The sequence below is a fragment of the Salvelinus namaycush genome, chromosome 3, assembly GCF_016432855.1.
Source record: "Salvelinus namaycush isolate Seneca chromosome 3, SaNama_1.0, whole genome shotgun sequence".
Classification (NCBI taxonomy): Eukaryota; Metazoa; Chordata; class Actinopteri; order Salmoniformes; family Salmonidae; genus Salvelinus; species Salvelinus namaycush.
In genome coordinates, this window is record NC_052309.1 from 82,184,816 (window position 1) to 82,209,558 (window position 24,743).

Sequence of the window (24,743 nt, forward strand, 5' to 3'; positions counted from 1 at the left end):
CCCTCGTATTGCACTTTTGTTGTTATGACTACGAGGTCGTAAATCCGCCATGTTTTCCATCTAGTAGCGTTGCGACAGAGACGGAGAACTCAAACGACATGAATGTAGAAAATAATAATACGGCAGAAACAGTGAGCGAGCAAACGGATCACGGCAACAACATCGTCACAATTCAAACAACTCTCGGAGATGAAGGTAAAGACAGTTTACGTGCAAAAACAGTCATATATTTTTATTGGCATATATGTAGGCCCACTCCAATTGATTCAATTTATTTAGCTGCTAGCTAGCTTGGTAGGCGACAAAATAAGGTCGGTGCACTCTAGCTTGCGCCACATCTTTGCTTGCGCTGTATCGGGTCAATGCTATCTATCTATCCACCTAGCTAGCCAAGTAGTGTAGGTCGCGCTGGTCAGATTTGGTTAGTTAGCATCCTCGGATTGTAGTTTAACTTTGCACTTATCGGGTTTAGCCTTGCCAACTAGCTAGGCTTGCTAAATATGATAACATTAGCTAAGTTAGCTGGCGGCTGCACTTGCTACAGTAGCTAGCTAACTTAGCTATGTCAATGTCCAGTCTCTTGCATGTGTCAATTAATTAGCTAGCCAGTCAACAACATTGAACGTTTTACAATTTATTTTTAAGTGTGTTGTTCTTGATTGTACGCATGGTTTTCATGCATTTCACTTGCAGATGAAGATGTCCACAAGTGCGGACGCTGCCAGTCCGAGTTTTGTACGCTGGAGGCATTCATCCAGCACAAGCTCCAGCAGAACTGCACGCGGGCACAGGAACCCCAGGTGCCCGTCAATAAACTCCGAGATGACAACCAAAAGGTAGGCTTGCCCGGGCAATTGTACACCCGGTGCCTACTCGGTTTAGATTGTTGAATTCATAAATTAATGGGGTGATATGTCAAAACGTTTGTGTTTGGTCAGGTTTTTGCCCCAGATGGAACTTCTGCTACCTTGACAAGAATGGATGGAAGTGGACTGTCTTCAGATGAACCAGACAAGTCCAACAACAACGGTCAGTCAATGGTCCTTGACTTTTTGCACTCTGGCACCCTCCAGTATCATCTGTCCGTAACTGATAAGACATTATTTGATTGATTTATGGTTTCTTCTCATGGCAAAGACTTTATATTCTGTCAGAAACCCAATTTCCTCCTGTTTTGACTTTCATGCCCAGTTGAAATGGGTTAGTCAAAAAGATTATTTGAGGGGACTGAATTAACCAGCCTTAAGTTCTCTCAGGTGAGGTAGAAGTTGAAGGCCACTCCTCTCGAAGTCGCAGGAAGAGGGGTAGCACAGGGAAGGCTACTGTCCTAACAGAGGGGACCGAGGCCCACAGCCCTGACGGTGCAGACAAGCCAGTCTACAGGGTCAACAAAGATGGACGCTACATTTGCCAAACATGTGAGAAGACATTCAAAACGGTGAGTTGTACTGCACCTGTGCTTCTGTTGATATAGATCTGAGAATGAACCCGTACAGATTGTCACTACCTTGTCTGGAAGAAAGTTTGGAAATCATGACTATCAGCGATTTTGTTCTTCCCTTGTTTATGCTCTATCAAACAAACCTATTTTTCTATGTCTACATTTTTTCTAGACAAACATCCTGAGAACCCATATGATCACCCACAGTGAGAATAAGAATTTCCCCTGTGAGCTCTGTGGGAGTGCCTTCCGCACCAAAGGCTCCCTGATTCGTCACAACCGCCGTCACACAGGTACAGTGGACTGGAAGGGGGTGGGCTCAGAATGAGATTTTGCTGCATGTGACATATGCAGCTTCGTTTCCTATCTCCATCATCAGTCTCTCTCCCTCTCTTCCCCCAGACGAGCGCCCATACCGCTGTAACCTGTGTGGGCTCTCCTTCAGGGAGTCAGGGGCTCTGACCAGACATCTCAAGTCCATCACCCCCTGCACTGAGAAGATCCGCTTCAACCAGTACAAGGAGATCCTCGTCAGCAAGGACGGACAGCAGAAAGGTAGAAGTCTGTCAAAAGATTGAGGGATCATGCATGCATGGATGGATATATATATGGATAGATGGTAGGGTGCATACACCACATGACTGAAATTATCTGGACACCTGCTTGTCGAACATCTCATTTCAAAATCATTGGCGTTAATATGGAGTTGGTTTCCCCTTTGCTGTTATAACAGCCTCCAATCTTCTGGGAAGGCTTTCCACTAGATGTTGGAACATTGCTGTGGGGACTTGATTCCATTCAGCCACAAGCGTTAGTGAGGTCGGGAACTGATGTTGGGCTATGAGGCTGGCGTTCCAATTCATCCCAAAGGTGTTCAATAGGGTTGAGGTCAGGGCTCTGCAGGCCACTCAAGTTCTTCTACGCTGATCTCGACAAACCATTTCTGTATGGACCTCTCTTTGTGCACGGGGCATTGTCATGCTGAAACATGAAAGGGCCTTCCCCAAACCTTTGCCGCAAAGTTGGAAGCATAGAATCATCTAGAATGTCATTGTATGCTGTAGCGTTAAGATTTCCCTTCACTGGAACTAAGGGGCCTAGCCCAAACCATGAAAAAAAAGCCCCAGACCATTCTTCCTCCTCCAACAAACTTTACAGTTGGCACTATGCATTCAGACAGGTAGTGTTCTCCTGGTATCCGCCAAACCCGGATTCTTCCATCGGACTGCCAGATGGTGAAACGTGATTCATCACTCGAGAGAACGTGTTTACATTGCTCCTGAGGTAAATGCGGCAAGCTTTACACCACTCCAGTCGACGCTTGGCATTGTGTATGGTGATCTTAGGCTTGTGTGCGGCTGCTCGGCCATGGAAACCCATTTCATGAAGCACTCAATGAACAGTTCTTGTGCTGACATTGCTTTCAGAGGCAGTTTGGAACTCAATAGTGAGGATTGCAACTGAGGATAGGTGATTTTTATGCGCTTCAGCACTCGGCAGTCCTGTTCTGTGAGCGTGTGACCTACCACTTCGCGGCTGAGCCGTTGTTGCACCTAGACGTTTCCACTTCACAATAACAGCACTTACAGTTGACCGGGGCAGCTCTAGCAGGGCAGAAATTTGATGAACTGATTTGAAAAGTCACTGACCTGCCATGTTGAAAGTCACTGAGCTCTTCAGGAAGGCGATTCAACTGGCAATGTTTGTCTATGGAGTTTGGATGGCTGTAAGCTCGATTTTATACCCCTGTAAGCAACAGGTGTGGCTGAAATGGGCGTATCCACTAATTTGAAGGGGTTTCCGCATACACTGTCAAAGGTTTTAGAACAACTACTCATTCAAGGGTTTTTCTTTATTTGTACTATTTTCTACGTTGTAGAATAATATTAAGACATCAAAACTATGACATAACACATATGTAATCATGTAGTAACTAAAAAAGTTTTAAACAAATCAAAATATATTTGACATTCTTCAAAATAGCCACCCTTTGCCTTGATGACAGCTTTGCACACTCTTGGAATTCTCTCAACCAGCTTCACCTGGAATGCTTTTCCAACAGTCTTGAAGGAGTTCCCACATATGCTGAGCACTTGTTGACTGCTTTTCCTTCACTCTGCAGTCCGGCTCATCCCAAACCATCTCAATTTGGTTGAGGTCGGGGGATTGTGGAGGCCAGGTCATCTGATGCAGCACTCCACCCCTCTCATTCTTGGTAAAATAGCCCTTACACAGCCTGGAGGTGTGTTTGGGTCATTGTCCTGTTGAAAAACAAATGATCATCCCACTAAACCCAAACCAGATGGGATGGCGTATTGCTGCAGAATGCTGTGGTAGCCATGCTGGTTAAGTGTGCCTTATTCTAAATAAATCACTGACAGTGTCACCAGCAAAGCACCCCCACACCATAACACCTCCTCATGCTTCACTGTGGGAAATACACATGCAGAGATCATCCGTTCACCCACACCGCATCTCAATTTGGACTCCAGACCAAAGGATATATTTCCACTGGTCTTATGTCCATTGCTTGTGTTTCTTGGCCCAAGCAAGTCCCTTCTTATTGGTGTCCTTTAGTAGTGGTTTCTTTGCAGCAATTTGACCATGAAGGCCTGATTCACACAGTCTCCTCTGAACAGTTGATGTTGAGATGTGTCTGTTACTTGAACTCTGTGAAGCATTTTTTTGGGCTGCAATTTCTGAGGCTGGTAACTAATGAACTTATCCTCTGCATTAGATGTAACTCTGGGTCTGCCATTCCTGTGGTGGTCCTCATGAGAGCCAGTTTAATCATAGCGCTTGATGGTTTCTGTGACTGCACTTGAAGAAACCTTCAAAGTTCTTGAAATGTTCCGCATTGACTGACCTTCATGTCTTAAAGTAATGATGGGCTGTAATTTTTCTTTGCTTATTTGAGCTGTTCTTTCCATAATATGGACTTGGTCTTTTACCAAATAGGGCTATTTTCTGTATACCCCCTACCTTGTCACAACATTTGCTCAAACACGTTAAGAAGGAAAGAAATTCCACAAATGAACTTTTAAGAAGGCACACCTGTTAATTGAAATGCATTCCAGGTGACTACCGCATGAACCTCAATCTTGTTTAGAATTTGTTGAACACTTTCTTTTTGGTTACTACATGATTCCATATGTGTTATTGCATAGTTTTGATGTCTTCACTATTATTCTACAATGTAGAAAATAGTAAAAATAAAGAAAAACCCTTGAATGAGTAGGTGTTCTAAAACTTTTGACTGGTAATGTACTTTTGTTTATATGGAAAGAGGGAAATTACTATATGGAAAGATAAATATATGGATAGAAAGATTAAATATATGGATCTATCGGTAGATAAGTAGCTGGACAGGGAAATATATAGGTATTGATGGTGTCATGTTTGTATTCCAGGAGTGGAGGCAGAGGCCGCCTCATTGGCTGCTCAGCAGGAAGTGGAGCAGCAGGAGGAAGAGGAAGCGCAGGCGGCGGTGGTCAGCGTGGTGGAGACTGACAGCGGAGAACAGGAAGTCATCCACGAGGTCCACTTCCACATGGAGGTAGAGGGAGAAGGGCAGGAACAGCAGGTGTGTGGAGATCTGGATGCATTCCTGTACTATAAACTGTCTTCCTCGTCTCCTCTCACACCTGCTCATTTGTAGTGATCTGAAAACACAGAATAGGTGAAGGCCATGTTGTGAATGCCTACAGAATGCCTCTCCGTTTCTATCACATCAGTGCAGATTAAAGAAAATAGAGAAACCCACCCTCAAGCATTTCCTTTGTATCCCAAATCTCTGTTGATGTTTAATATAACCTATTTGGATGTCACACATTTTTCCTAGGGCCATGTTGGACCCACTTTTCTTGTCTGGTTCCCCATCCCTAGGTTATATTGGAGCAGGCTCAGGCAGATGCCCTGGTGGCCGAGGGAGACAACCTCATCTGCCAGGCCATCATCAACTCTGGCATCGCCCTGGAGGCAGTCACTGAGACTGAGGAGGAGGCCGAGGAGCAGGCAATGGACGGGATGCCTAAAGAGGTCCTGCAGGTCAGGGACGTGGAGGGCAGGATGACAGAGATCCAGGTGATGGAGGAGTGTGTGGAGATGGAGATGGAGGCTGAGGAGATGGTGGTGAGTTAGTCAATGGGGAATGATAAACATGATGTATACTCTCACCTACAGCAGGAGGTTGATAAACATGATGTATCCTCTCACCTACAGCAGGAGGTTGATCAACATGATGTATCCTCTCACCTACAGCAGGAGGTTGATAAACATGATGTATACTCTCACCTACAGCAGGAGGTTGATAAACATGATGTATCCTCTCACCTACAGGAGGAGGTTAATAAACATGATGTATCCTCTCACCTACAGCAGGAGGTTGATCAACATGATGTATACTCTCACCTACAGCAGGAGGTTGATCAACATGATGTATCCTCTCACCTACAGCAGGAGGTTGATCAACATGATGTATCCTCTCACCTACAGCAGGAGGTTGATCAACATGATGTATCCTCTCACCTACAGCAGGAGGTTGATAAACATGATGTATCCTCTCACCTACAGCAGGAGGTTGATAAACATGATGTATCCTCTCACCTACAGCAGGAGGTTGATAAACATGATGTATCCTCTCACCTACAGCAGGAGGTTGATAAACATGATGTATCCTCTCACCTACAGCAGGAGGTTGATAAACATGATGTATACTCTCACCTACAGCAGGAGGTTGATAAACATGATGTATACTCTCACCTACAGCAGGAGGTTGATAAACATGATGTATCCTCTCACCTACAGCAGGAGGTTGATAAACATGATGTATCCTCTCACCTACAGCAGGAGGTTGATAAACATGATGTATCCTCTCACCTACAGCAGGAGGTTGATAAACATGATGTATACTCTCACCTACAGCAGGAGGTTGATAAACATGATGTATACTCTCACCTACAGCAGGAGGTTGATAAACATGATGTATACTCTCACCTACAGCAGGAGGTTGATAAACATGATGTATACTCTCACCTACAGCAGGAGGTTGATAAACATGATGTATCCTCTCACCTACAGCAGGAGGTTGATAAACATGATGTATGTCCCTTGCCCTGCCATGTAGGACATGTCTGACAAGCAGGAGGATCTGCCGCCGTCTAAAAGTCACAATTGTCCTCACTGCAGTCGCTCCTTTAAGGCGCTCAACTACCTCCGCTTCCATGTCAAAGGTCACCTCGGTAAGACCACTGTCTCCATTTCTTTTTAATGATTTCCTTTAACGATAGTCTCGGCATAACCCATTGTTTCTTTACATCATTAGTCAACACACACATAGGTGATCCATTGATATCAAATGATTGGGGTGGTAAGAGGATTTAGCCAAGGTTTCAAAATCAGATACGTCTATATCATGTATTCCCTGTTTCTTACATTTTCTCAAATCTCCCCAGTGTCTCTCTCCCCCTGGGTCGTGTTCATTAGTCTCCAAGGAAACCGGTCTGAAGGGGAGGGACTACCTGCTGCGTTCACTAATGAACATGACCTACAGTAGCTCATCTGTGTGTTCTCTGCAGGCTGCAAGCCCTTCAAGTGTGTGATGTGTCAGAAAGACTTCCTGACAGGCTACCTGTTGAAGAAGCACATGGAGGTCCACCTGAGTGAGAGGCGGTATAAGTGTGGTGAGTGCGGCAAGCTGTACAAGACCATCGGACACGTCCGGGAACACATGAGGGCCCACTCCGAGGAACGGCCGTACAACTGCAACAGCTGTGACAAGGGATACAAGACCAAGGTTTGTTCATACTCAACTTTTATTTAAATCAAGGAGGCCGTGAGCAAGCAAAATAATCTGACTGAAAGTTGTTGAATTCCTGCTTTTCCTAAGTTTTATTCGGTCTCTTAAATGGCAGGAGTCTGCTAATGTTAAGTCAAGTTTCGGAGCTTCTTCGATTGAACGGTTATCTCAGTAATTTTTCTCGCATGTCAGAAGTGAATTGGTTAACTAACAGATGACGATTAATTAATAATTCTTCCCCCCCTCCACTTTTGTCCCAGAATGCCTTGCAGGTGCACCAGCGGACGCATGCCCAGGAGAAGCCGTACGTGTGCCAGTTCTGCTCGCGGGGCTTCAGGGAGAAGGGTTCTCTAGTGCGCCACATCCGCCATCACACCGGAGAGAAGCCCTTCAAGTGTCACAAGTGTGGGCGGGGCTTCGCCGAGCATGGCACCCTCAACCGCCACTTACGTGCCAAAGGTCAGGATGATTAACACTTGTCTCCTGGGTCATGTATAGCATTAAGATCAATGTCAGATTCATAGAATCCGATGTATCTGGCATTGATCTTATCAGTGATATTAGTGTTACTATTCTTTATGTGTGTACTCCCGACTTACATTACTTTGGATAGGCTGACACTGGCCCTGATTTTTAATTGATGATGTAATGGATTTTCCATATTAGCCTATACATGTTATCAATTCCACAATTGACACAAGCAAACAGCCAAATGGCACTACACAGGATTACATTGATGTGTTTGTGTGTCCAGGTGGCTGTTATGCTGGCCAGAAGGAGGGGTCTGGGGAGGAAGGCATGCTGGTCTCAGAGGAGCAGGAATCTGCAGACAGCCTCGCCACAGCAGCCATCATGTCAGACGACCCCCACGCTGTGCTGGTGGAGTTTTCCTCTGTGGTGGCTGACACCCAGGAGTACATTATTAGGGTGAGACCATTTATAGATGGGCGGGGGGGTTATTCTCCTATCTAAATGGGATCTATTACCCATTTCACACTGCCAAAAAAGTGAAAGTAATATATCCAGACCTTTTGCTGAATTCACTGAATGTTTCAACTTGACCTGGCATAGCTTTAGGCACCAACACAGACAAGGTGCTGATGTAAACGCAGTTGTTAATAGGAATATTCATCTGTGTTTTTCTCACAGAAATTAGATGCATCATCACATTCACAAATGATGCTGTCAGTATGTATGGAAGGTTCTGTAATTCACGTGTTCTGTCTCTTCTCCCCAGGCCCCAGGAGTGGAGGAGGAGGAGGAGGAGGAGGGGGGGGGGCAGGGCGAGGAGGTGACTCTCATCCAAGACAACGAGAATCAGGTCAGTGCTCTGCTCTCCTATTTCTCCTGGAGCTAAGAAATTGTGTTCTAGTGTCTTGATGGCTTAGACTAGCGCTCGCCTCCCTCCACACATACAACAGTCCCACCTTTCACTGTTTGCTTGTTCATAGACATATATTTAACATGTGACCAAAGCTAAGTTTCCATCCAATTGGCGACAGATTTTTATGCAAATATAAACTAATCTGCTTAAAGAAAATATGCAGATTATCCATCGGTGTTTCCACCAAACTGACTTGTTGCTGATATCACCTCACTACTGGGCTAGTGCGCCATGTGTTGACGTAGGGCACATGTCCTTTTTTCTTTCTTTTTTTACTCCCTTTTTCTCCCCAATTTCGTTGTATCCAATTGTTAGTAGTTACTGTCTTGTCTCATCGCTACAACTCCCGTACGGGCTCGGGAGAGACGAAGGTCGAGAGCCATGCGTCCTCCGAAACACAACCCAACCAAGCCGCTCTGCTTCTTAACACAGCGCAACACCGTGCACTGCGCCCGGCCCGCCACAGGAGTCGCTAGAGACAAGGATATCCCTGTCAGCCAAACCCTCCCTAACCCGGACGACGCTAGGCCAATTGTGCGTCGCCCCATGGACCTCCCGGACCTCTCATCGATCATCATGTCACCAGAATAATAAGACCCTCGCCACCCTGTGAAGTTCATCATAACACAAAAAAATCCAACAAATTATCTGTCTACATTTAAAAATTGTACCGAAACTTAGTTTCGTTCCCCAACTGACGAGTGGTTTTATTTGGCCCCTCAAGTTTTCGGAGCAAAATGTGTTTTTAACTAAATGTATTTTGTTTAAAGATTTTCATTGCTGGACATAAGACTGTAAAAACACCAGGAAACCATCTCCAAGTGATTTTAATTTAAGGAATCTGTTCCCAAGTATTCCCACGCATAATAGAGACGTGATCGTATACAAATATAAGCAGGTCTTGAAATGCTTATGTTTTAGTCAAACATATGTTTGGACTTTTTGTGGTCAATTTACAGTCTACGTTTCAGCCCCCCGACCATCGTCTACGTTTCAGCCCCCCGACCATCGTCTACGTTTCAGCCCCCCGACCATCGTCTACGTTTCAGCCCCCCGACCATCCTCTCAAGAAAACATCGGGCCGCTGCTGAATCTAGTTGATAATCCCTGACATAGATAAATCAACTATTAGGTAGACATTAAGAAGATAAATCAACTATTAGGTAGACATTAAGAAGATAAATCAACTATTAGGTAGACATTAAGAAGATAAATCAACTATTAGGTAGACATTAAGAAGATAAATCAACTATTATAAATCAACTATTAGGTAGACATTAAGAAGATAAATCAACTATTAGGTAGACATTAAGAAGATAAATCAACTATTAGGTAGACATTAAGAAGATAAATCAACTATTAGGTAGACATTAAGAAGACAAATCAACTATTAGGTAGACATTAAGAAGACAAATCAACTATTAGGTAGACATTAAGAAGATAAATCAACTGTTAGGTAGACATTAAGAAGGCATCTCAATACTCATCCCCGCTCTACCCACCTTTCAGATGGGCAACCACATCATGAAGGTGGTGCAGCAGATCGTCAACCAATCACGTGGCGGCGTCGGCGGCCACCAAATCATTGTGCGCAACGTCTCCATGGACGAGGGCACATCCATCTCCGACTGTGGCGACACCATCACCATAGCGACGCCTGAGAACCTGACCGCGCAGGTCGCCATGACCCTGGCCTCAGCCATCAGCGACGGAACCCTTCTGGCAGGAGGCGGCGCCCTGGAAACACCTGATGGCACGGTCACCATGGTAACGACATCGGGGGGCGAGGACATGGTCGAGGTGATGGAGCAGCAGCAGGAGGAGGAGTTTGTTATTACGTCATCGGAGGAGGTGGAGATCCAGACAGTCATTATATGATTTCTTAGTGTTATGAAGTGTCTTCTGAAAACTCAGGACTTTGCATGAGTTATGAGTACAGTGTGTTTTATAAGAACAGAATGTCTTATGAAGAGTTTCTTATGAGAACTCAGGACTTTGAATGAGAACATTGGTCTATGTTTGAGGAGTTCGCTTGTATTATGGACAGTTTGCATGAGGACTGTCATTGTATAAGGTTGAAAGATTTTGTTTGTATAAAGTTTGACATTTTATTTTACAGTATTACAGTCGATTTCTATTGGGTAAGGATTGCAATCAATTATTGGAAGGGTATTATGTCTTAAGTCACTGAAGTAAGGAGGACTGAAGTGTAAGTTTTACTTGTACAGAAGTGGAGCTGCCTTTATTTTAGTACACTGAACTGTAATGTCATTGGTTGTCAACACTGCGCAACCAATCACATGGTACGAACAGTAAGCTTATAGCGAGGTCACAGGAGCTCAAGTACTTACCTTTGCCTTGATAGTCTCAAAAGCCTTAGAATGTTCACTGTTTCTGTTACACTTAGACATTACACCAGGAGATGTCAACTTTATAAAATCCCCCCCCCCTTAATTAAAACAATTATACTACCTAATGACTCTGGAGTTGTTTACCTTGGACAGATTCATTATAAAATATTCTGTTATGCTTGACCATAGACTTAAAATGCTTTAGTGATTGTTCGTGAGAGTCTCTGGATTGTATTCATTAGGGCACACCATATTGCAACGGAAAAAACTAAATTAGCATTTCTTATTAGACAATGTCTACTCTTTGTTGCCTAGTGAATATGACTGTGATCTTTAGCTGTTGGACTGTGCTGCTGATGTGTTACACATCAGCCTTACAGCAGGACAACTAGGCCAACCAGTAAACGGACAGACGCCTCACTACTGCCAAATACTGTGATCTATTACTTGACTGGCTCAGTTTGCGTGGAATGAATAAATGCTACTTTCAGTACAACTTTGCATGTCATCTTTGAGAATTGAGTTTCTGCAGAAGACTAAAAGGAATTTATTTGTCCTGTGTATGTGAAAAATGTGCTTGTTATGGATGAATGCTTCCTGTGTACTGTATACCTGACTGAAAAGCAGGTTGAGAAGTGATCGGTTGATTCAGTTATTGATCGATTGATTGGGTCTGGTGTTTACAGTTGCCGTGGGCAACCCAGCAGCTCTCTGTGGGCCCCAGATGGAGGAGCGGGAGTGGATTCATCAGCCTGGCAGATTCAGGACAAAGCAGCCTTGCTGCTCACCTTGCCCGTGGTTGTTGTTGCCTTCTGTCTCTTCTCACTTTTCTTTTCTCATTCACTCTTTTTACTCCCATGCCTTTCGCTCGCATTCTCTCTCAAGGCTGTCAGAATGAAGACAAATCTTTTCACCCCTCTGGGTTTTTTGTACAGCTGCCCTTACTCTGAGATAGTCCTTTGATCTGTCATAGATGCAATGGGATCAGGCGACTTGATATGAATAAAACAATCCTGAAACAAAACGTATAATCATGTCTTTGGCTTTTTCCTTTTTTCAAAGTCTGAAATCCCCCATAGTCTTCTACTGTAAGATGAACAGGGCATTTTCACATGATGTAATGCCAATGGTGTGTTGATGTATATTTTTCTGCAATTGTGTTGCCTTTTAAGTATTTTGTACAAACAATTTTTGGTTGTGGAATTAGGACATTTAATTGTGTGTCCCCAATGGGGGATTTGTTGTCATGCCTGTGGCTAGCAAAGTAAATAAAGTAAATTATTAGACACCTAGTGAGGATGTCCCCATCTCTACTAAACAAAGCATTGATTCTGGCCCGTTGTATTGTACATACTGGCATGGTGATCCAGCCATTCATAACTAAACCTTAACTCTGCTGACGTTGTGTCCAATCAAAGACACCTACTCAAACATCACAATCACTTTGTTTCCCTGATTAGTTTCCGCATACTGTATGTTGTTGAACATGATCATCTCTAGAGATTCATTTGGCAGAGTTTCACATGAGCCATGATCACTGTTAGAACAGAGGACAATCCACAGCTGTAGTGCTGCTGCCTGCATCTCCCACTGGAAACACACTGATCACGAATCCATTGAGGTCAAGTCAGCCCCGGAGGGGTAAACACTTACCAATAGGAAATGGTTTCCTCAGGGCTCATACTGAGGGATACTGCCAAATTTCAAACTGACACCTCACCCCTACTCTTAGACACTAGATCTGAAAGGTTATATGTGTAAGCAATGTGATGGCTGGTCCACTTAACCTATTACAGTGCATGGTGGAGCTATCACCATATTGCTATCATTTCAGATCTACAAGATTACTATAACGGGTGATTTGAAATTGAACAGGTCTCTCACTTTCAGGTAGCCAGTTTGGAGGAGGTGCAAGCTTGACGTCAGTGTCTAACAGGGAACCAGGATTGCTCTCGTGCTGATCCTCAGCCAAGGTTCTGGAAGTTACCATCAGGTATAATAGACATTCACCAGCCTTGCTCCTTTTCCTCGCCTCAGGAATGTAAGGATGGTATGCTACCTGGAATGTGTTACCTTTAACCTGTTCCCTCAATCTCAAGTTTCCTACATGAACCTTGAGGAGCCATTGTGTGCCTACTGCCTATAGACTACAGTGCCTCAACACTGAGGTTGACACGATCTAATCAGTGAGAAGTGTCCCTGGCTGGCTCTCCTCACTGTTTCTGGGTCAGTCCTCAGTCCTTAGAGAGGGCCCCATCTGAAAGAACCAGAGCGAGAGAGGGTAGGAGGAGAGTGAATGAGAAAGAGAGAGAGGCAGAGGTATTTATAGAAAAATGGGGCTTCGCGCTACCTTTTCTCGCGAAATAATCATTAGAGGACAAAGTGTCCCAGTTTTTGTATGGGTGCTCTGCGATAGCAGCTAGCTAGGGCTGTGGGCCGGCAGATTTTACCTGCGATGGGGAGCCTGACTTACAGACCGTCTCCTCTCTCTCCCAGCCTCCTTCTCCTCTTTTGCCCCATATCTCTGGTTCTTTGATCCGTGAAAGGGAGACATCAGCATACTTGTACGCTGATGTGACCTCCTGAGAGGGTTTGGGTTGTAGGTCTTGGTGGGGGTGCTGGAGCTGGGTACAGGAGCCAGAGAGAGGGTAAGGGCGTAACTGGGCACCAGAGACGGGGACTTTGGGCTGTTGACTGGACGTGTCCTCGCAAACCTTGACATCTCAGTAGACACCACTAGTGTCAAGATGAGGCGCTTTCTGAGCCGCAAAGGCCGCTTCTCGCTGCGCCAGAGCAAGTCTGGACCTCGCGGTGCCTCCAAAGATTTCTGTAAGTCTTTACTTTAATTCCTTTTCATTATTCCTCTTATCTGCTTCATCCCTCTCTTCTGAAGAGAGGAGGAGAAGAGACAGAAGAGAACAAAAGGACAAAAGCTGTGTGTATCTAGGTCGCGGGCTTCAGAAGTATTTCAGATTTGGAGAAGAGAGAAGAAGGCCGTGGGAAATTTAATCTCGACGGTGGGGTTGCGTGTCCTGGTACATCGGAGAAAGAAATGTTTGATTTAACCAATGTACTTTCTCACAGGTCTAGATGTCCCAATTTATTTTGACACGTTACTTTAGACTTTGTTGTTTTATGACACAATACAAGGAGACTTACAAAGTGAAATATAGAACGACGTGTTCTCACTGTGTTCTGAACTTTTATTCAGATAATCCGGGGCGCGTACATTTTCATAACACCATCACTTTTTTATTTTCCCTGCAAAGTCAGTGTAGAACTATGTAATGATGCCACTGTTGACAGCTTTTCTCCATTGAATTGTCTCAAACTGATCTGACCATCCATTTCTTGTTCACTTTAAGAAATCCACATACAATAGGCTACCTTTACACATTGGTACTGAGTGAGAGAAAGAGTGTGCGTGAGTGTGTCTTCATGCACCCGTTTCTAAGAGAGAGAGATAGAGATACAGAGGGAGAAAGAGAGAGAGTGTGTGTGTGTGTGTGTGTGTGTGTCTTCATGCACCCGTTTCTAAAAGAGAGAGATAGAGATACAGAAAGAGAAAGAGACAGAGGGAGAAAGAGAGAGAGTGTGTGTGTGTGTCTTCATGCACCCGTTTCTAAAAGAGAGAGAAAGAGAGAGATACAGAAAGAGAAAGAGACAGAGGGAGAAAGAGAGAGAGTGTGTGTGTGTGTGTGTGTGTGTGTGTGTGTGTGTGTGTGTGTGTGTGTGTGTGTGTGTGTGTGTGTGTGTGTGTGTGTGTGTGTGTGTGTGTGTGTGTGTGTGTGTGTGTGTGTGTGTGTGTGTGTGTGTGTGTGTGTGTGTGTGTGTGTCTTCATGCACCCCTTCATAATGAGAGAAAGATTGCCACTTAAGTCATTGAATTTGCATAAACTGCCTGCTGTAGTCATGAAACCTATTAATCTTTTCATTAAACATTCATCCTCATAGGATCATCATATGGCCTATTAAATGAATAAGGCTGCGGCTGTAGACTCCAGTGTTAGGAGGTTAACAGTCTGGTACAGGACAGAGTGAGGAGAATGAATGGGTACATCTCAATAATCTAAAGACGTTTCCTCCCCTTGTATCCAGCTTTCCTTCAACTGCACTGATCTGAAACAACTTGACAAGATAAAGCAAGTAATTTTGATAGGCCTCGATCTGCCACTTTGCCTTCAGCTATCGCGTCTGTTCAGATCAGTGCAGATGAGTGAGAGGAGACGAGGACAGGAAGCCATTTTGTGGTGTTGAGTGGCACCCGCTGACTGCAGTATGAGAATGAGGCCAGTGACCAGGGGAGGGCCAGCAGTTCAGAACAGAAAGATATGACAGACATAGGCTGAGTCCCAACAGTCTAAAACAGCATCATTCTGTTCTGTCCTTCATGATCACTGGTCTTAAAGCAAGTTGATCTGTAAAAACAATATGGTGGAAACGTATTCAGTTTGACCTGTTCTTGACGGAGAGGACAGGTGGGCTCAAAACTATGTGGTGCTAATATTTGATCTCTCTAAACATTGACTATATTCACTCTTCAAAATAAAAGTATATTCGTTATTGATTGTGTTATTTCTCATTGATTGCTATTATATAATAAAGTCAAGTTTTTTCCAATAGTTGATGTTCCACTCTCGAACCCTCCAAGCGGGGCGTTATACTATGGAGGTATGATAGTGTCTGTTAAAAAGTGATACCATTGTGTTCGACCATTGTGGATGTCCCTTAAGAGCAGAAAAACCTTCTCAACCCATTTCATTCTTGTGACGCTTCAGTCTCTGGTTCTCTCGCCCATTCAGATGATGCTTTCCGTCAACAAATGGGCTGTCCTCCAATGAATAATCCAATGAATATCAGTAAGACTTTTAAACTAGTTTCAAGTCCCAGATCTGGGTTCAAATACTTTTAGCGTTTGGTTTAGCCTGCCTGGGGTTCCAGATGGGTGGGGTTTGTAGTTTTGCAACTATTCCATTGGTTCCATTGTGCCAGGCAAGCTCAATCAAGCCCAGATAAAGTATTTCAACCCAGGTCAGTCAAGTACAGCTACATTGTAGTAGTCTCTTCACTGCCACTTGTCTCCGCCTCTGAGACAAGCAGCTGTGAAAAGAGACTACAATGTAGTTAAAGGTAGACTCAGCGATACAAATGTACCATTAGCAGATCGGGACGACTTCCAAAACATCAAAGAGCGCGAAGCAAGAGGCAAATCTCCTCCGCAGTTGTTGTCACGCAGCTATCATGTTGCAGGAGAGTGACGCAAACTCTCGTGAACATGTGCAGATGCTCTGTGGTGTGCATGCTCACAAGTGCAGCCTCTTGCATGGCACTCACTCTCCAGTATCTTTGGTTCTTCACACAGCTGCTCATATCGCTGAGTCTCCATTTAAATGGTATCATACTGTGACATTGCATGACATTGTTATTAAAATAATCTACACTCTTATGCCCCAAATACATCAAGGTACCCTGGTTTTACCTGGCTCTGTCTTCAGTGTGTTCAGGTCATCCCAGGTTATCAGACCCTGCTTTGGATCCCTGGTCCAGAGGCAGGTCTGACCATGGTCTTACCTGGGTCTCCACCAGTGTATTTGGGGAAACCTGGATTCTCATTATAGTCCCTGAATTCCCGCCACGCCTCCTACTGGTGTAAAACAAATAAGGACCCAGGAGGTTTTACCATTCTATCACAGCAGGAGGCATGCATGTGACTGGATCTATAATCTGGTATATTTGGGGATAGTATTTGAGAAAAGCATGGACTCTAGACCCTGGTAATAGCAGTGTTTGTGTTAGAAGTATCCTGGTCCCAGATCTGTTTGTGCTCTTGTCAACTACATTGCTGTCATTGCCAAGTCAAACATGTTCCATAAGGAGTTGTCAAGACAGCAGAAACAGACTGGCACCCAGGCTATGTATAACAGGCTTAAGTAACCAACCCAATCCTGACTACTCTCCAGACCTGACCCTCCCGGCTACCAATCAGAACTGGCCGGAGGAGTTTGGGTTCACTCTGGGGGGCGCGGGCCCCAGCTACATCCTGTCTGTGATTGAGGGCAGCAGTGCCTACCTGGCGGGCCTGCAGCCTGGGGACCAGGTGGTGGACATCGAGGGCCAGGAGGTGTCCTCTCTCAGCACCCAGGCCCTGGTGGCCCTGGCACAGACTCTGAAGACTGTACCCCCCAGCATCGGAGTGGTGTCACGCATAGAACAGGTCTGGAACAGTTGGGAAATCATTTAGGCTTCAGTGATGCAGATAGTGGACATTTGACCTCGGTTTTTCACTAGAGACATTTTTTAAAGACAGATAGGAGTTGGTTGTGACAGTGTTGTTGCATGTTACTTAAGCCTCAGTGTGATCACTACTACTGATCTGGAACTGTGAGCTGGGTAACACATAAGTCTAGGGCAAAATGACATGTACTTTCAAAACAATCTCCATTACTTTCCATGCAGATACTTATCAAATAGACAGTTTATTGACTTCACATCTAATTTTAATCTGACTGTTGCTTCCCCTTCCTTAGATGGACATCAACCCAGGCCCTGACGGCCGTTTTGGCTTCACCATCGTGGGAGACTGCCCCCTCTTGGTGGATGACTGCCTGCCCAACTCCCCGGCGGGCCGCAGCGGCCTCCGGGCCGGCGACTACGTCATAGAGGTCAACGGGATCCCCGTCAAGCATCACGAAACGGCGGCGGCCATGATCAAGGTGGCACAGGGGCGCCCACTGCGTCTGGGTGTGCTCAGTATGAGACGGAGAATCAAGCGCCTCAGCCACAGTATGAGGGAGGTGTCACTGAGCGGGGATAGTGTCAGGCAGGACCGTGCACACAAGGCCCTGGAGTTTAACAAGAAGGTGTGTGGGTGGCAGGGGTGTGTGCCTGCATATTTGTCTTCTGTCTCTGTCTCTGCATCTGTCTCCATCTCTGTGTCTGTTTCCGTCTCCAACTCTGTCTCTGTCTGTGTCTCCGTCTGTGGAGGTCTCCACACTCACAAGCCCACAGAGGTCAACAGGAAGTTGTGTTTATCTTCTTCTTGCAGGTGGAGGAGGTGCTTGGTGATGAGCCAGATATAAAGGAACAGCTGTTTGGTGTTCTGAAGCAGTACGCAGCCGAGCGGAACGTGGAGAACTTAGCTGAAGCCCTCCCAGACATCTTAATCAATGAGGACCATCAGCAGCTGATTGACAGCGTCAGGTACCAATCAGCTGATTATAACACGCTGTCATGCCGCCTCTTTGTGGCATTGGGTCATGGTCGGGTCAGACAAGGGCCCGGTTTCCCGATAAGCTTACAAATATTTGAACAATGCATTGTTCCTAAAACGGCCAAAGTTGTCACATGCGTTTCCCAGAACACCACATAGAGAGCACGTTCACTAAGTGCGTCGTTAGAAAGAGAATGATTCCACAATACTGACGACGGATCAGCTCCTAGAGAGATATTGTCATCTATGGCTGCAAATATTGAGGCGATTTAGACTATTCTAATGCTTACCCTACAAAGGACAGTTCGAAATGTACAGCGGGGGGGGGGGGCTTGATCAACTCAAGGTGTCATTAAAAAAAAGTATATGGCAAATAGAAATCAAAACTGGATGGTGTTTAGAGTAGGTGTTGAGGGGAGCTGAAGGGTGGGACTAAAAATAACAAGATAACTAATCTAAAATATGCCCGTAAAGTGTATATAGATTCAAAACTTTTTGTGAAACATCACAGCACATTTGAAAAATATATGGCAAATAGAATATAATATATGGCAAATAGATCAAAATTGGATTCTGTTCAGAGATGGAGGGGTTGAGGGTAGCTGAAGGATGGGAGTAAAAACAAACAAAAGATAACTCATGTAAAATATACTGTGTCTGTAAAATGTATATAGTATGTACTATATGAGCTGGAAGTAGAAGCCTAAGTGTTGTCCATTAGTTTACTTAAATTAGGGGAGGGGTGGTAGGGTTAGGGGAAATAATAAAGGAAAATATATATATTTTTTTAAATATACCAGTCAAAAGTTTGGACACACCAACTCATTCAAAACTATGAAATAACACATATGGAATCATGTAGTAACCAATAAAGTGTTTAACAAATCAAAATCTATTTTAGATTTTAGATTCTTCAAAGTAGCCACCCTTTCCCTTGATGACAGCTTTGCATCCTTTTGGCATTCTCTCAACCAGCTTTACCTGGAATGCTTTTTTAACTGACGCAAGCAGTAAAATTAGATTTTAAAAACAGATTAAAAAACACCTTATGGAACAGTGGGGACTGTGAAGCAGCACAAACATTGGTACAGACACACGCACACACACACACACACATGCACACGCACACACACACACACACACACGCACACGCACACACACACACACACACACACGATAACATACACACTATACATACACATGGATTTAGTAATGTAGATATGTGGTGGAGTAGTGGCCTGAGGGCACACAGTGTGTTGTGAATGTATTGTAATGTTTTTAAAATTGTATAAATTGCCTTAATTTTTCTGGACCCCAGGAAGAGTTGCCAAAAGCAGCAGCTAATGGGGATCCATAATAAATACAAATAGCTGGTTGAGAGAATGCCAAGAGTGTGCAAAGCTGTCATGAAGGCAAAGGGGGGCTACTTTGAAAAATCTAAAATAGATTTTGATTTGTTAAACACTTTTTTGGTTGATATATGATTCCATATGTGTTATTTCATAGTTTTGATGTCTTCACTATTATTCTACAATGTAGAAAATAGTAAAAATAAAGAAAAACAGTTGAATGAGTTGGTGTGTCCAAACTTTTGACTGGTACTGTATATATTTAAGATAATATATATATAAAAAAATATATAAGGTGGATTGGAAATGATGCAGACAATTACATTGATAGAAGACACAGATATATATTAAAACTGATCCACCCCCTAAAAAAAAACAAATGCACGCACACACAATCTCTTTGAGAGTCATATAGTTCTCTGAGTCACATCCTGTCATAGTGACTAGCGACTCTTCTCCCTGATGGGGTTTTTATGGAGCTTCCAAGCATCACAAAGCACAAACACATTTGAGCACAACAGATTCAAACAAACGTCCTTATCACACCCACCCACCCATGGCAAAATATACAACAAAGACTAACAGTGACAGTATCATTGGTACACACTCATACACAGTGGTGGACAGATATTCAGTTACCAAGCTGATATAATCAGGACAGCATATTCATATTTTAGAGTGAGTGAACAGCCTTGGTGCCAGACCTGAGTTTGAAGATGCAGTTTGTGTTTGTATGTGTGTGATATGATTAGTGCTTTGATACTGGATATGTTTCATCAAGGTTGCTCACAGGGAAGGCTCAGACATGTGACATGCTATGATGTCCATATACATACTGTATATAATGTTTATGATCTATGGTCAAATCTTAGTTTCATCACATGGTGTAGTATTCCTAATTGCCCTCAGGGGGACTAATACCGTTGTATTGAATTGAATGGAACCTGATTGAGTTGCACATTTTTATTTGTATGTTTTCATACTATTGTGAGAACATATGGAGCAGTCCTGGAAAACTGAATCCTTTGAGCAATACGAAATTCATCTCGTCCATTTAGATCGGTTCAGTTCAGCTCACCTGGATGACTTACTGTGCATTGGATCAGAACAATGGATTTTACCCACGGGGGAGCTTTGAATGTTCATTGTAATTAATCATATTCAAGTGGTCTACCCTTTGTGTTTTACTGTTCTACTACACAGAAATGAGCTTGGGGAGAGTCGAATAGACCTTTAGTGTGTTTAATGGACCAGGACCAGTAAGTGTGCTGATATAGGATTAGTTTAGCCTTTTAGATCGTATTGAATATAATTATATGGACAGGGGGGACCTGATTCTAGATCAGAACTCCTACTCAGAGATGCTTTATAAATACAGGCCCTGGCTGAGGTATTAATCGATATGGTAGTCTTAAACAACAATCGCTCTGCATTGGAGGAACAAGAGCAATTTAATTGCGTAACAATCAATATTTCATAGAAAAACTGCTTTCCTCATACTTTTTCCTCAGAATGGTGGCAGGAACAGAATCAGTTATGTGGCGAAGCTCAATGACTTTGATCAGATGTCACCAGTGGGCTGTCTCGTGGTGAGGACTGTCTGTTTCAAATCCTCCTCAGGCTGGAGATGTCAGTTTCGTTTGCATGGTAACATCCCAAATGGTGCCCTGTTCCCTATAAGGTGCACTATTTTTGACCAGGCTCTTCTCTAAACTAGTGCACTATGTAGGTAAGAGGATGGCATTTAGGTACGCAGACCATTTATCCCTCCGGTACAGAGGAAAACTGTCAAAGTCCCCAGGGAATATCACGTTTCTTTCTTCTCAGCATTGATAGCGAAGTAGAAAATGAACACTTTTGTGTGCGCAGGCACTTTCTGTGTCTGAGAGACTTATACACACACACACATATTCTGCATCTCATTGTTGATTATGATCGTTTTTTCAGTCCCTTTATCCAGCTCTTAGCTTCTCTGCAGGCACTTTGCTGTTGGTGGTAGAGAGATGCACACACAAGTCACACTCACATCTGCTGCATCTGCACACTGCAGTGACAGGCTTTGGACACACACACACATGCGCACACACACATAGTTTCTTCCTCTGGTTTGGATTTATGAACCCTGCAGAAAGCGATGCTGCTGCTGATGACCTGCTTCAGGTGAGTACTGCCGCCTGGTGATCTGAGTGATTTCAGTACTGTGATTTGGGCAGGTGTTGTGAAATAGACAGTTATGCAGGTGTTGTGTACTCCATAAGATACAGTAAAGGGGCGGCAGGTAGCCTAGCGGTTAGAGCATTGGGCCAGTAACCGAAAGGTTGCTGGTTCGAAAACCTGAGCCGACAAGGTGAATAATCTGTCTATGTGCCCTTGAGCAAGGCACTTTACACTAATTTGATCCAGGGGCGCTGTACTATTATTAGTGACCCTGTTAAACACATTTCACTGTATCTGTCTAGTGTATGTGACAATAAAACATATATTTATTTTTATAGTGTGGGAAGGAATTTGGTTTGTTTGACTAAGCCTTTGGCCAGTTTGATTAGTTTTGTGTTCCTCTCATCTTCCTGTACTTGATAATGCCCTGAGGCCAGTTGTGATGGTGAAATGTCATAGAGTTTGGAGTTTAGAAGATTGCTGCTATTTGTCAACAACTGTACTACTGATGGTTGGTAGACAGGACTGTTTTGTCAGAACGCAATGGTACTAATACTTAGTTGATAGCTACTGTAGGCTACCAACGGTGGGGGTTCTAGTTTACGTATTATCAATTGTCAAAATAAATGAATGTCCTGGCTTCTCAATGGGCGTTGTTTGTTGCTTTCTCCTTCTTATAAATTGTGTGCAGTGACGATGAGTTTCTCTCACCATCAAGGAATATTCCTAGCTCGCTCTCCCCCCTCCAAAAACAGAAGGCTCATATTATTATTGCATAACCAGTGTTGAATGGAGACTGGAGAGAGTTTAGTCTGCTCCCTCCCTCAGTGGGAGGGGAGGTAAGAGGTAATGTAACATAATGTGACAGATGTGATAATGGGAGAAGATAATGTAATTTGGGTCTCATTTGTATCTGTCACAGCAAAATCTTACTCCCAAAGACTTCTCTCTTCTCTGCTCTCATCAGGGGCGTTTTGTAGGATTTGAAGACCTTTGGGGCTTAGCCCAAAGCCAGTAGGGGTGTCCGGAGGCATTCTCCCCCAGCCCAAAAAAAGAAAGGAATTTCAACAGCTAAATGCATTCATTTGGTGGACTTTGAGATGAACATTGAGAGATTAGAACATTGAGAGATTTGTATTTATTATGGATCCCCATTATGGATCCCCTGGACCCAAGGCAGCAGCTACTCTTCCTTGGGTCCAGCAACAGGTAACTTGCACCTTCCCACCTCCCACAGCAGACACTGCCAGTACTCAATTGCAAATCTACTGTCTCTACTCTGGAACACTCTCTACTCTCTTCTCTGGACCAAATACATCTACAATGTATTGCCAAAAACCTCCATACCACTCAACAACTTCAAACAGAATCTGGCCTGTCCAATGAGCCAAACTGATTAAAGAATCCCACAGTACCCAATCTCACTCACTCACTCATACACACACACACATGCATGCACGCACGCACGCTGTGCAGTAATTAGAATCCATAGAGCAACTTTAAGTGATACAGTCCACTGTGTGCTCACCCCTCCTCTGCCTCTCGTCTGCCCTCTTCTGTTGCTGTATCTTAGTATTTTATGTTCCTGTGTCTTGTCTACCCTCCTCTCTTTTCCTGTCCTGGTTTAAAAAATGTTTTAATAGTAATTTCAGTGGCTTTTTCACCTAACCTGCAAATTCTTTGTAACCATGTTTTATGTTTTCATTGTCAGTATTTCACCTGTTTTAATTTGTGCAAATAAATAATCTACAAGCAGCTTGAAGTGATACAGTCTACTGTGTGCTCAACCCACCTCTGTTCTCGCTCCATCTGCGCTCTTCTGTCACTTAACCTCTCTAGGGTACGTGAGACCGTAGCGTCCCACCACAACAGCCAGTGAAACTGCAGGGCGCCAAATTCAAAACAACAGAAATCCTATAATTAAAATTCCTCAAACATACATGTATTTTACACCATTTTAAAGATACACGTGTTGTAAATCCAGCCACAGTGTCCGATTTCAAAAAGGCTTTACAACGAAAGCAAACCAAACGATTATGTTAGGTGAGTGCCTATTCACAGAATAACACAGCCATTTTTCCAGCCAAAGAGAAGAGTCACAAAAAGCAGAAATAGAGATAAAATTAATCACTAACCTTTGATGATCTTCATCAGATGATACTCATAGGACTTCATGTTACACAATAAAGTTCATATTTATATCCAAAAATCTGAGTTTACATTGGCGCGTTACGTTCAGAAGTTCCAAAACATCCTTTGATTTTGCAGAGAGCCTTATCAATTTACAGGAATACTCATAATAAACATTGCTAAAAGATACAACTGTTATGCGTGGAATTTTAGATGCACTTCTAACCGCTGTGTCCTTAATGCAACCGCTGCCCCCTACCCCAAAGACGTTAAAGATGCTGAGCACTAATGCTAGCTTACTAGCATTAGCCAAACCTTATGCTGAGGGAGACTAGCTAATTAGCTACCATCAACCCTGCACAAACCTGTGTCTAACTCAGCTGCTGATGCTGAACTTTGACTTTCTGGCTGTTCTGCCCCCTCCACATCATTCACTGCTGCCTGCTCGTGCTCAACCTGCTTACTTCTTTTTGCCTCTCTTTCGAAAGAAGTTCCAAATATACATATTGACTCTGTCCTATGCTACAGACTCTGACTGAGTAACAGGCGTTTTGCTGAGTGGTGACATTGTCGTGACTTTACTTTCATTAATCTGATGACTGTTTTTTATTTAATCCACTAACTATGTTTAATTGTTACCCGAATAAATTCATAATTTAACGACTGACTCATTATGAATTTGGGGCACCACGGAAGAGGTTGTTTAAAGAGTTACCATATTCTGAATTAAACTCCATAGGGTATTACATCGATAAACAGTCATCTTATTAATCATTACCTCGTATCATATCATCATTCTGAACAGTCGTAACCTCATGCATCTGCAAAAAACCCAGCCTTACTCATGATTCAGTACTACACAAATTGGTTTCATTATTTATTTACTAGCTAACTAAATAATAACACAAAATAAACTTACACACA

At 43.7% G+C, this 24,743-nt stretch overlaps 1 protein-coding gene across 1 annotated transcript; it reads left to right on the plus strand.

The window, feature by feature from the left end:
• Window positions 1–57: 57 nt before the first annotated feature.
• On the plus strand, window positions 58–11,907 carry LOC120040992 (transcription factor E4F1-like). Its single transcript, XM_038985961.1, has 14 exons — window positions 58–195; window positions 694–836; window positions 939–1,029; window positions 1,248–1,438; window positions 1,614–1,734; window positions 1,844–1,996; window positions 4,852–5,024; window positions 5,327–5,572; window positions 6,567–6,681; window positions 7,018–7,235; window positions 7,499–7,697; window positions 7,993–8,165; window positions 8,497–8,559; window positions 10,132–11,907. The coding sequence occupies exons 1-14, from the start codon at window positions 99–101 to the stop codon at window positions 10,498–10,500; spliced, it is 2,352 nt and encodes a 783-aa protein (XP_038841889.1). The 5' UTR covers window positions 58–98; the 3' UTR covers window positions 10,501–11,907.
• Window positions 11,908–24,743: the final 12,836 nt, after the last annotated feature.

Coding starts and splice junctions, on each gene's coding strand:
- LOC120040992 (XM_038985961.1), top strand. CDS start 99: ATGAATGTAGAAAATAATAATACGGCAGAAACAGTGAGCGAGCAAACG. Junction 196..693: donor AACAACTCTCGGAGATGAAG/GTAAAGACAGTT, acceptor TTTCACTTGCAG/ATGAAGATGTCCACAAGTGC. Junction 8,560..10,131: donor TCCAAGACAACGAGAATCAG/GTCAGTGCTCTG, acceptor CCCACCTTTCAG/ATGGGCAACCACATCATGAA.